The sequence below is a fragment of the Lepisma saccharinum genome, chromosome 20, assembly GCF_977018435.1.
Source record: "Lepisma saccharinum chromosome 20, izLepSacc3.1, whole genome shotgun sequence".
Lineage (NCBI taxonomy): Eukaryota > Metazoa > Arthropoda > Insecta > Zygentoma > Lepismatidae > Lepisma > Lepisma saccharinum.
The window spans coordinates 22,629,388-22,642,876 of NC_139248.1; the positions used below are offsets into that span (position 1 = coordinate 22,629,388).

General features: G+C 38.6%; 2 protein-coding genes across 3 annotated transcripts in view; one reads left to right on the plus strand and one right to left on the minus strand.

Annotated features, from left to right (window-relative positions):
• Positions 1 to 3,558, minus strand: part of LOC146003551 (pre-mRNA-splicing factor RBM22) — a 32,046-nt gene extending 28,488 nt beyond the window's left edge. Inside the window, exons 1-2 of the mRNA XM_083141847.1 lie at positions 3,430 to 3,558; positions 1,799 to 1,852 (exon numbers count right to left, since the gene is read on the minus strand). Coding sequence (XP_082997973.1) covers positions 1,799 to 1,852; positions 3,430 to 3,483 — 108 coding nt within the window. The 5' untranslated portion in view covers positions 3,484 to 3,558. The remainder of the gene's footprint in view (positions 1 to 1,798; positions 1,853 to 3,429) is intronic.
• A 108-nt stretch (positions 3,559 to 3,666) lies between these two features.
• Positions 3,667 to 13,489, plus strand: part of LOC146003552 (AP-5 complex subunit beta-1-like) — a 55,352-nt gene continuing 45,529 nt past the window's right edge. For both annotated transcript variants that reach the window (XM_083141848.1, XM_083141849.1), the window contains exons 1-2: positions 3,667 to 3,844; positions 10,076 to 10,198. In XM_083141848.1, the coding sequence (XP_082997974.1) occupies positions 3,728 to 3,844; positions 10,076 to 10,198 (240 nt within the window). In that variant the 5' untranslated portion in view covers positions 3,667 to 3,727. The remainder of the gene's footprint in view (positions 3,845 to 10,075; positions 10,199 to 13,489) is intronic.

Sequence of the window (13,489 nt, forward strand, 5' to 3'; positions counted from 1 at the left end):
AAGAAGGTTGAAACACGGTAAATTTCTCATCAGGGACAGACAGATTTCATCAAATTTACAGGAGAAATTACTTACCGAATGCAGTTTTTCGCATCGTTCAATTTTGCCGGTAAATCATCTATTTTTCGATATAAATGTGTGAACGATGCACGAAAGCTCTTGCATCCATTTACTTCCAAGTGGATGTACAGTCCTGCCAAGGAAGACGAAACTACCTGGAAAGGAAGATTCCAAACGCGAGAGGGGAAGCAGGGAGAAGCACTCGCCAAACTACCCTGTGGTATTTCGCTTGCGTGGGTTCGCTTGTTGGGTTTATTACCGCTTTCTTTGTTGTGTTTGTGATAGCTATTACAATTCGCAACAGACCGTTTCGAAGTGGAATGAGGAAAATTGGGACGTTTTGGCCCCTGTTGCACATTCTAAAAAACACCCTCGTTATGCTAGAAAATGTCACAAGCCATTCAGTTACTACATTTATATTTATAATACTATATACAACAATATTATTATTATTGAATTACTGATTAATGTTGTGTACATTTGTGATAATTACTTTGTATAATATTTACTAAGAAGATCAATTTACTTGAATGATCTAAAATAAAGCTACTGGTTTACAAACAAGTTTATCTATTAATGAGACGATATGAATATCTTCCTGATATGTTCTGTTTGCTGATATAGTATATGACTGGCTTACCTAACCCTTACATAATTCGTAAACATCTCTGTATGTATTTTGGCGGCGATGTTACTACGTTGAAACTTCATTGCTGTTTCTACAGCAGACGCTTTTCAAGGAACCCGCTTCCTGTCCAAAGCTCCGTCACCCCTATTTAGCCGCTGAATTTGTCCGGTTGGCGCATGCGCACTTCCGTCCATGGTCTCGGCTAAGGCAGCCAGACAGTAGCCTGTGTGTGATGACGTAATCCCGGTCAGTGTTTCCAAACATGTGTTTTTGTAATTAAAGAAGGTACATTTCCGTAAATGGTTTGTGGGGCTATGTGAGAATGGTGTGTGGGGCTACGCATATTTTTTTCGAAACTAATCTTTAACTATTGTAACCTATATGTGGCATACCTAACCTAACCTTACCGGAAATGGTTTGTGTGGCTACATAGGTATTTTTGGGTGCAGTGGGGTGGAAACACTGCATGCCCAGAGTACGGTAGTGAAACTGTGACCGCTATTTTGTGTGTTACCAAAGGCAACAAGAAACGACGAAAACTTACTCGATATGTCGCAAACGGAGCTTATTTCCATGAAATAAGCGAAATGCTACCTTCAGCAATGTTTCTCAATGCACAATACGTAAGTACGAATATTCAAATTAAATGAACTAGCAAATTTCAGCTGTCTGTTCCTTACGAGAAATTTACCTGAAACACTGCATACCCACTCCAAATTGACAAAACACAAGCACGACGTGCGATGATCCATGACGAGTGCATGCCATATTGTCTGTCACCCAAGCGGAACAAGGAAGACAAATAATGACTCGTAATATGAAAAGTTGACACTATTTTATGAAAAAAGGCATAACTTCACCTTAAAGAATCTTCGGCAATGCAAAATAGGTAAGTAGGTAAGTATCAATGCTAAAATTAACGAAAAAAATGAGTGAGAGGTGTTCGGGCGATATCGCATAATTACCACATTATCAGCTGAAGAAACAGGACAGAAATATTGACAAATAATTAGGCATTGAAAAAAATATCCAGTTCTCTTTCTTTTCTTTAAATACATAGACAGGAAACAGGAAAAGTAAAGAAAAATTAGAGAATTTTCACAAACTTACCATGCGAATATAAGGGTTATCACCAAGACAAGTTTGGCACAAAATTGGAAATTCCTGAAATACAATAAAAACAAGATTAGGAAAATAACAAACTATTTTGCTTTCTTCAGGTTAGGCATGTCAGGTTTAGTTCTCTGAGCATTAATATAAAAGGCTAAAGTACTGATGTGTGACGTTAAGTACGGGGTAACGATTAGATATATCAGAAACACATTTCTTGAAATTTACAAGAGAAAAGACGAGAAAGTACTTACGAAATTTAGTTCTTGTGGACTTTCTGAAGCTGGGAAAAGTGTTTTATCGAATTGTGCAAGTTATTCAGCTTGCAAATAAGGTATTTTTCGACATTCACGTCTCCATTGCACGATAGTTCGTGCCACCATTACCATCCACTACGTGAATCAAATGTTCCATGCGTTTGATTACAAAACCCCCCGTCAAGTGTAGAAACCACGCGGTAGTTTTACAAGATGACGTGTGAGCAGGGTTTTTTTTCCAATTTTATTTTCTGTTTGCCTAACCTAACCTTCAGTGAATGGTTTGTGGATTAAAAACAATCATTTTTCGGTTAATAAGTGTTAGTGTAACAACCATGCGGTAGTTTTACAAGATGACGTGTGAGCAGATTTTCTTTTTTCCAATTCAATTTTCTGTTTGCCTAACCTAAACTTCCGTGAATGGTTTGTGGATCAATTTTCCCTTAAAAACCTTTTGTGAATAGTTTGTGCGGCATTTATCGGTTCATAAGTTTGGAAACATTGCATATCAGCTGACGATAGACAACGTGAGTCAAAATTTGGCCGCCAATTAGCAACGACCAATAAATACAGTAGAGCGTCGATTATCCGAAGTAATTGGGGGACATGGGTGTTCGGAAAACTGGTTTGTTCGGATAATCGAACTGTACATGTTTATTTGCCAAAAAGAAGTACTGTACAGTAAATTTATTCATAAAAACAGGCATCTCTTTAAGTATGTATTACAAAGTAACGTACAAAGGCAACTTTAGTAGGAATATATAGTATGTGGTACAGTTTATTAAACAAAAATATGTACATATTTCATACGCATTTTGCATGAACAATACACACAGTACACAAAATTAACGTTTAAAAAAATCCTTTATTTTGGTCTGTCTAAGCAAGCCTACACGCTTACGAGCAGCTAAGTCACGTACTTTTTTCATTACAGATATCTGAAAGTGAGCGAGTACACAGTTCGGTTAAGCGGTCGTTCGGATAATCGACGCTCTACTGTACTTATAATGTTAAAAATAACGCTTTTTTCATTGAAAAAAGAAAGTAATCCCAAGTTTAAAAAGTGTTCCGCTATGTATATGAGGTAAGTAGAAATGAATTCATTTGAAAATAAACGAGTTAAATGTGTTTCCGCTATATCTAACTAGTACCACCTTGGAAAAGTATATTTAAGGAACTTTGGCGCCAAAATTGCTGTAATAAAAATGTAAAAACAGTAATTACAGGCAGAATGGAATATCTTATTCCTCTAAATGAGCTAAAACAATGACTGATATATTTTATAAACTGCCAAAACAAGATTGCGTGATTCTCAAATATGAAAAAGGAAACAAAGTTTGAAATAAATCGAAGCCTATGCAAGCCTATACTTACTGCATCTTCCCAGTTTTGCCTATTGTACGTATTCGTAGTTTTTGATGTTGCCATAATATTTGGTTCAGAATTACGACGTTAGCATATGAACATAGTTCACAACTATTCTACTCCATTAAAAAACAACTGAATATTGCAATGCTAGCAGATTCTAATTTATACAACAAGAATTCACATTACTTCGAAGCCCATACTTGTTGTATATATTATTAATCGCAAAACACTTGGAAACAACTGAAGGATGAAATTCGAAATGTTTATTTTGTGACTATCAATAGATTGATAACTGCATTGAATAATGATTGAAATTGACGAAACTATCTCAGACTTACATAAGAAATTAAAAATTCTAGGCTTTGAACTTGAATCGGAGAACGTAGGAAAACAATGTGGACTTTTAGATCAACTTCTGAAGGTATGTATAATTCGAGTTATAATCAGCAGAGTTAGGATTTTTAGGGGAAAAGTTCATTGGGAAAAGGGAAGGGAAAAGGTGCTAAAATAAGACCCAAAAAGGGGCAAAAAAGGTGCTGATTGGGGCAAAAAAAAAGGTGCTGATAATTATACTACTTATTAAAACTTTCCCTCCTATTTTATTAGTCTAATCTATTCACTCGAATCTGTGTACACATCACACACATAGGTTGTGTTACAGTTATTCACCAGAGTCAGGGAAAAACACAAAGCTGTTGTACCTTACGAAATTAAGCATTTCTAATTTTTTAAAATTGAGTTTGTTTCCTTTCGGAGATAAAATATCTTTATATAAGCTGAAGCTTCTCTCTACATCCACAGAAACAAGTGGGGCAAACTTAGTATTCACTCGGAATGGCAACTCTGTGGAAGTGGCAAATTCCAAAACATGCGGATTTTTGTCAAGACTAGCCTCAAGTTTGTCTCTGGCAAAAGCATCTAACTGCCCCCTCACAGTAGTAAAGATATCCCATTGTTTTTCCTTTTCAGGTACTTGTAGGAATGTACACAAAATAGTTATTCTTGCAAATCATCTATCTTGTCTGGGAGGAGAAGTTGCTGTGCCTTGAAAATTGCACCTGCATCAGTTGAATCCAGGGAAACCACAAACTCCTTAATTTTTTCAAAATTTTCACACAGAAATGCAGCACACTCAATCCGTGATCCCCAGCAAGTAATGATGGGGAAATGTGGCAGGGGCAGGCAGGTAGTTTCTCTGTAGGCAAGGATGCGACTCGGGACCTTAAGGAGTATTATCTTCAGATCAGATATGAACTCATTTACAATGTTGTATTCATTCCTAATAGATTCAGAAACCCTGTGAAGGGCATGAGCCAAACAGGTTACATGCTTTAACTTAGGGAACAACGGCTTCAATTGGTTAAATGCCAAAAGCATGTAGGGAGCCTGGTCAGTAACTACAACTTTTTCGAACTGAATTCCACCGGGCCATAGTTTTTGACAGAAATCCATAAATTACTACATCACTGTACTGGCATTGGTTTTCTGCAACTCATACATGTTTAGTAACATGGGCTTAACTTCCTCCCTCACCTGTCAGAGGAAAAACCAAAATGTTCAAAACATATCGGTGCATTGAGTCTGTCGTCTCATCCAGAATGACACCTATATCGCAATTTGACACTTTCACCTTAATTTTACGAACAGTTTCTTCATACACAGGTTCAATATAGTTTCTCTGTAACGAACTCTCATCGGGCACTGACAACCGTGTGTACTTTTCAAGGAACCCTTTCAATGCCGGATGGTTCACCTTGTTGAGTGGAAAGATGCACACGAGTCAACATTAAATTCCTTTAAATTTTGGTTCTTGGAAGAACACTGCTCAAATGCATTGCGTAAGAGAGGCTGCTGAGATTTACTTCCTTGCAGATTCTTGTTCTTTTGATGCTTAGAGCTGGAAATATGTTGCTGGATGTGATCTCTCTGGTGTTTTTTATCTAATGTGATTCCCGTATCACAAACCGTGCATCAAATAACGGTTCCATCACTTTCTATGAACTCGTGCTTAAATTCTTGAGCCAGACTGAGAAATCGGGATCTGGGCACTTTCGGCATGGTAAAGTACATGCACTAACAGGATCTAAGAGAGTGAAAAAGCAGGTAAGGAACTTACATCCACAAACAATATCTGTCCACTGCGCACACATGAAAGGTGAAACCCACCACTTCAGAAACACATTGTTGCTTCACTGCTTCCAAGACCAAACTGTGTTTCCCTCTTCCTTCTATCTTAAAAAAAATAACGGCAATCTGGTGCATATCAGTAGCAGTCTTTCCATTATTGATTTCAAATAGGCAACAATCAAGCACAGTTTAAATACATTCAATTTTGGTTAACAATGTAAAAACATCTTAAAGAGAAAAGTGTAGTGAAAAAGAAAATAAAAATTCAATGATTTGCTGAGGAAATATATTTAAAAACACCAGTAAAAGGACACAAAAAGGGGAGGAAAAGCGATTAAGAACACGAAAAAGGGGGAAAATAGATAATTGTCCCAGAAAAGGGAGGGAAGGGGAAAGGTTATCAAAAAAGGGAAAAAAAGGTGCTGGAAAATTAGCTCCATTCTCACGTTGAGGCAACATTTCACACACTGAGTCCTTCCAGAGAGGTCTGACTTTCACTACGAAAAATAGGTGCGCACCTAAAAATCCTAACTCTGATAATCAGACTTGCACTCATGTGATATGCTAACAACTGCTAACTGGCACTTACATATTACATAGACCTAATAAGAATAATAAATTCGGCCGAAGTTCCTTTTGTTTTATTGCGAGTACCGCGAGTTCATCATGCTACGAATGCAATTTTAACATGGTTTGATTTAGATTTACTTCTGTTAACATATACTGCGGAGTTTTCGAGATTACTTAAGATATTAAATGTTAAGTATCCCCGAAACGCCTGAAATTCCTTTATTTTCTTCTTTTTCACATTGGTACTTACGTATTCTGCATTCCTAAGGATTCTTGAAGGAGCCTTTTCGTTTTTTTTCACGGAAATAATCTATATTTTCGAGGTATGAAGTAAGTTTTGTTAGTTTCTTTTTCCCTTCAGTAACACACTAAATGGCGGTCACAGTTTCACTACTGTAGTCGGCATGCAGTGTTTCCACCCCACTCCACCAAAAAATACCTACGTAGCCCCACAAACCATTGACGCATAGTACCACAAACCATTCATACATAGCCCACAAACCATTTCCAGTAAGGTTAGGTTAGGTAGGGTCACATATAGGTTAATAATAATAATCCTTTGCGCAACAGCCCTGAAGGGCCTTGGCTTACCTACCGACTGCCGGTCTCCCTCCCACGCTTTCGTTCGTCACCTCTAAGCGTGGAGATCTGCAACCAGTATTGGAATAGCGGGGGGGACAGCCTGATGTATCCCCAGCAGTTATAGTAGGTCTCCGGGACCGGATTACGCTTACTCATTCAAAGCTCCCCAATTTCCTCACGATGGTGGGATGCCACCGGTCCTATACGTAGGCCAAATAAATTCCGACCAGAGCCGGATTCGAACCTACGCTGTCCCGCAGCGAACGATCTTAAGTGGAATGAACGCCTTACAATAGTTAAAAATTGGTTATGAAAGAAATATGTGTAGCCCCACACACCATTCTCGCATAGCCCCACGAACCATTGACACATAGCCCCACAAACCATTTGCGGAAACGTACTTTCTTCAGTTACAAAAACACATGTTTGGAAACACTGACAGGGATTACGTCATCACACACAGGCTACATCCACCTGGAAGTATATGGGTGCAAGAGCTTTCGTTCATCGGTTACACATTTATATCGAAAAATAGATGATTTACTGGGGAAATTGAATGAACGATGCGAGAAAACACTTCCCTGAACTTCCACAATTCTAAAGAAACTGCATTCGGTAAGTAATTTCTCCTGTAAATTTGAAGAAATGCGTTTCAGGGATACTTAAATTTTACCCTTAAGATTTTATATGCTTTCGTAGTTAGGTTAGGCAGGCCAGGTTTGGTTCTCTTAGCATTAAAATAAAGTCCCTAAATGCATTCTACTACTAAGGTTCCGATTTACTTCTGCATTGATTCCCACTAGTCTACGATACTTACAGTCACTTGTGAATGGAAAATACATTGTCCATGGGAAGCGCGCATGCTTGCGTAAGATAATTTTAAGTTGTTGTTTTTTCAACATCAATAACTTTTTTTTTCGAAATCCAAACAGTACTCATTACTTTAAGGAAGGTTCAAATTTCGTGTGACAATGATTGTCAAAATTCTATGATAATTAGTCTTCCTGCTAGGAGAATTTGAATAAATCATAAAACATTAGGAACCGTTACTGTCATGATCCGTTAGCGTCTACTTGGGAAATATATAGTCAGCAATGATATTAAGACATCACATATTTATTGCCTCTTGAGCAAGCTAACTGCATTAAACCTAACCTGCCTAACGTATTGACATGTTTATTTCTGATTCTATTCAAGTTGGTTAGGCAGGTCAGGTTTAGTGCTTTTAGCATACACCTTCAAGTTGCTGCACTTTTTGACACTAGGTGTAATGCAGGTTGATCCCAGTGTAAGGCTAATGCAAGGAAATTGTGTTCAACCAAGTAACCATCACATGCAAGAATAGCAGTGTTCAAGTTCAGAAGATTTAACGGTACCAGTTAGATAAGTCGGAGACACATTCAACTCGTTTTTATTTCAAATAAAAATTATTTCTACTTACCTCATATCCATAGCAGAACATTTTTCAACTTGGGGATCACTTTTTTCCCCATGAAAAACACGTTATTTTTAACATTATAATTCTTTATTTGTCATTGCTAATTCGGCGGCCAAATCTTGACTCACGTTGTCTGTCGTCAGCTGATATGCAGTATTGTCAGCTATAATAATAGCACAAGCTATTCACAAAACGTTTTGAATCGAAAATTGTTCCACAAACCATTCACGTAAGGTTAGGTTAGGTTCAGTTAGGTTAGGAAAATTTAGAAAAATAAATTTCAACAAAAAAATATTAACATCTTGTCAAACTACCGCGTAGTTGCTACACTGACAGGGGGTTACATAACCGAATGCACGATTCGAAAAAACTATTTCCCCGGCTTCAGAAAGTCCACAAGAACGCAATTCCGTAAGTACTTTCTCGTCTTTTCTCCTGTAAATTTGAAGAAATCCGTCTCCGGCTTATCTAATCGTTACCGATTTAACAAATGCCTGCCTGCTACTGTCATCTTTCATTGATTGGTTATCATGTCCACTGTGCTAGGACATAGTACAAATGGTATGGACACCAGAAGAAGGAAAGAGAGAAAGAAGGAAAGAAAGTGATTCACTGCACAAGGGCACAATTTCCTTGCACCAGCCTGACACCAGTATGTGCCTGTTTTAAACCTGGTGTCAAAACTGCTGTGAACTAGACTGGGCTGCTGATATCTAATATCAGTTGGTTGCTTTAAATGCCCTAGTGCTGTTGATACCTTGTAATGGAGGAAGTAAGGTAAAGTTCCCCATGCATATAGCACCATGCCATGAAGGCACATTTAGGGGATGTGAGGCCCTACCCACATATTCTCGATCTCGGCCATTTTAGAGGTAATGTGATCAGCATCATGCTCCGACCACCTTTACCCCCAAGAGTTGCCCCCAGGTACCCATGGATTTGAGGCTGGGTGAGTCCCGTAGCTGCTTTGCGTGAGGACAAGACCAGAAAAATACTGACCCTAGATCATCCACCCTGGGAATCTAACCTGGGTCTCCCACATGGTAGTGAGATGTCCTATCACTTAGACTACCGTAGCTCTCAATGGTTTTTAAAATTGGGTCCGAACCGCTGTGCAATGTGACTCCACCAGGTATCGAACCTGGGACCCCTTAATTACAAGGCAATGATGATACCACTAGGCCATCGAGGAAGGAGGAGAATAAAGGGGGTCCTGGGTTCAATCCACATTGCATACTGGTTCGGATCCCACTTTCTGTAGCTCTATTTCTGATTAGCCTATCAGAGGATAAAGTAAACTCAAAACCAACGTGACATTTACAAGTTTGTATGCTTAAGGCCCAAGTTCAAATTAAAAATTCTGAATTAAATATGGTACACATGCTTTTTTTTCATTGTTCAATTACTATTTACGTCTGTTAACACATACTTCATTTACTTGGTGATTATTTGCTGCATTTTTTCAGCAGAATGATTTTCACTTCCATATACACCTTTGTGCATATTTGTTTGCTAACAGCCATTCATTTACTGTCATCTTGGATGTGGACTGCTGTTGTTACAATATCACATGATGTGAGATGTATAGGAGTATTACATCCCTAAATGCCTTTGTTGTTCGGCAGGCAGCTCTGGTTTAGGGCCCTTAGCATTAAAATAATGCCCCTAAATACTTCCAATACCTGATCAAGTCATATCTTGTCTCAAGCATGACACCCCTTTTGTACCTTGCCTGAAAATCCGGCATTACCCCCATATCTGAGATGACCATAAACTAAGAACAACTGGGAAGCACGGATGCTTGTGTGTTTTCAGTACTCTAAACCCCTTCCCAATAATAAAATTTGTGAAAATCATTAAATTTTCAGAACTATTACAATGATTTTATTTAAAAATTATTTTGATACTTGCATCATGAAGCTTTTATCTTTCCAGCACCTTATAGAGGAGAAAGGGCGAACCAGTTCAAAGCTAGAAATTGCTATTTTCATAGAAGAGGAATCAGATAAACTGCTCTGTTCTGTCACTGATGTAGAATTAGTCATATCAACATTCAAAGTAAGTATTCAATGTTCTTTTGTTCAGATGTAAAAATTATAAAAAAATGATTATTTAGAATAGATCGTGTCAGTTGCTCTTCATATTCTCTTTACAGCAGCTATAGAAGTGAAGAAGGTAAGAATATATGTATACACATGTATACAGGGTGATTCAAACGTGATGGTTGAAACTGTGAGTGTGCACAAGTAGAAGCAAAACAAAAGTCTCTGTAAACATGAGTTCGCAAATGAACCATTTGCGAGATAATTGGGAATGTGAGAATGTATTGCTTGGTGCCAGCAGTTGCACATCCAGAAGCTAAAGTTGGGAGGGGTGAATGGCCCTATTGCCCACCCCATGGATCCGCACAAGAACACACCCAGTTCATTTCTTATGGGTGACAGGCAACCTCAATCCAATGCTACAATTCTGCAACTGTCTCAACGGGAGAGATATACACGATGCTTTTCAGATCCCAGCCTCAAACGTTCAAGAGGATTCAAGTCTGGTGATCTGGGAAGCCCACTTTGACTAATCCGTTGTTGACTATAAATTGAAGTTAGATGTCATTGCACAGTTACAGCAAAATGTGCCCATGCACCATCATGCATAAACCACATCAGTTGTACATCCTAACAAACCATTCCCATTCACCTTGCAAACTGATTTGCAGACCCATGTTGTTGTTGTTTTTTTTTTGTTTTTTTTCCTTCACCTTCACAGTTTGGACTATCAATTATGAATCACCCTGTGTATATGTTTAACCTTTACTCGGCAAAGGGTCACTGGTGACCCATCGTGCTGATTAAAAAGTTCATGTGCTTTTAGCACCTTCATACTTGTATGTGAGGTTGTGAACACTGACAGATGTTCAGATAAAGCTTTGAAATTTCACGTGGAAGAAAACCCACCCACCCAGGACCTCCCTCCCCCGACTCCAAAGTTACGTATGGAAGCTGATGCGAATTTTAAATTTGTACACGTATTTGACAAAAAATGTTATAAATCGTAGACTATTTGACCAATCTACTTCCGGTAACTTTTGTGTTGCAGCTAAAACATAAAACATCAGAGCATGCAACCGTGCAGGAATCAAAACGCCAAAGGCAATAAGAGGGGTTGGTTGGGCCACGGCCCCCAACTTTCAATGAAAAAATCGTAAAAATGGGGAGTTAGCCCCTGCCCCTCTTCCCTCGTTATTTTTGGGAGGGGACACAAACTTTAGCCTTATTTTCAAAGAATGGTCCTTTCTCAACCGAATGAAAGTAATTTCATGTATCTGGATGCATTACATTATCAAATATGTGAAAAAATCCCCGTTTTTATTATTTTTTTAATTGAAAGTTGGGGCCGCGGCCCACTTAACCCTTCTTATTGCCTTTGTCGTTTTGATTCCTGCACGGTTGCATGCCCTGATGTTCTAGCTGCAAAACAAAAGTTACCCAAAGTGATTGCTCAAATAGTCTCCGAGATATAAAGTTTTCCTGAAATAGGTGTAAAAATTTAAAAATCGTGCCCAAAGTCCACGGCCAGAGAAGGGTTACTTTCGCAAACCCACTCGGCAGTGTAAAGGTTAAATTAGTGGAAAAACATGCACCAAACAATTAGATTGTACTGAAAAATTATTGTTTCATTAAAAGAAAGATATCACATATTGCAAATAAAAACAATTTAAATAATCATACTGGATTTATTGAGTATTTGGCTTTGGATATTCCCTCCAAGGGTTTTGCATTGTAATCCCTGCCTAGTTATGGACATTTCATTGTGTTTTATCTTCCATTTATTTAATCTAATCATCATCATTCCTGTTTATGTAAGTAGTAGAAAAGCAATCAGGGTGGCGACAGACCTGGAAAACCTGGAAAACCGGGAAAAGTCAGGGAATTTGAGGTGTCAAAAAAAGTCAGGGAAATGTCAGGGAATTTCGTCTTCATTGACTTTTTTTCTTATTTTATTTTTTTATTTATTTAAAGATATCAGTAGGAACTCTGCACGGGAACAGGAAATCTCGTTCGTAAGTTTCGGCCTCAACTTTTATACCCCTTTTATGAGCAACACAACCACGGTGCCAGAAACCGGTGATGGCAGGAGGAGAGAAAGAGAGAGAAATTTCTCTCGCCCGGGCTTATGGGTGGGAATTTTAAATTTGGACACTTTTTGGAGGAAAATTGTTATTACTCTGGCACTATGGGAGCAATCTACTGCGAATAACTTTTGTGTTGCAGCTAAAACATAAGCGCATGCAACCGTGTAAAATTCAGAACACTGGACCGTGGAAGGGGTCTTGGGGGCGGTGGGCACGTCCCCCGAATTTCAATGGAAAAAACAAAAATCTGGAGTTTGCTCCCCTCTTCTCCCGCTATTTTGGGGAGAAGGCGCGAACTTTAGTATTCATTTCAAAGAATGGACATTTCTTAAGAGAATGAAATATGTTTCATGTTCTTGGGTGTCATATAAGTTGAATAATAAGCCAAAATGTGATTATTTTTTTTTACGAAAAATAAGTAATTTGAATTTTTGGAGGAAAATTGTTATAACTCGGGCACTATGGGAGCAATCTACTTCGGATAAGTTTTGTTTTGCAGCTAAAACATCAGAGCATGCAACCGTGTACAATTCAGAATGCCGAACCGAGGGGGGGTTTGGGGGGGTGCGACCGCCAAATTTTAATGAAAAAAACATAAAAATCTGGAGTTTGCCCCCTCTTCTCCCGCTAGTTTGGAGAAGGAACAAACCTTAGTATTCTCTTCAAAGAATGGACGTTTCCAAAGAGATTAAAACATGTTTCATGTTCCTGGGTGCCATACAAGTTGAACAATGAGCCAAAATGTGAATCTCTGTTCTGAAATGTTTCATGGATATGTTGCGGAGGGGGGGGGAAGGGGGTAGGTTGGTCATCAATTTGAATTTCCCAGGCTTACTCCAGACCTGTGTCAGTTTCCACCCAAACATAAGAGTATGAAGGTTCAAAAAGCACATTCATTTTGTAATCAGCACCATGATACCGTATGGTATCATCGGGCGAGTACGACCTTACTCTGGTGATACCATATGGTATCATCGGGGGAGTAAAGGTTAAGACTCTAAATATTACATGGAAAATGCATAGAATCATCATTTTTTCTTGTCCGTATGGGAGTAGTAAGGGAATTTGTCAACAGATGGAGGGGATAAGAGCAGGTGGCGCCGTCCGATAGTTGTAGGACGTCGTAGTAAGGCATTTTGTTGGGCAAACTGAAGGAACATGGAAACAAATAGGTTTCATTGATTCATACGATTTTTGTCAAATATCGCCACCCGACAAAG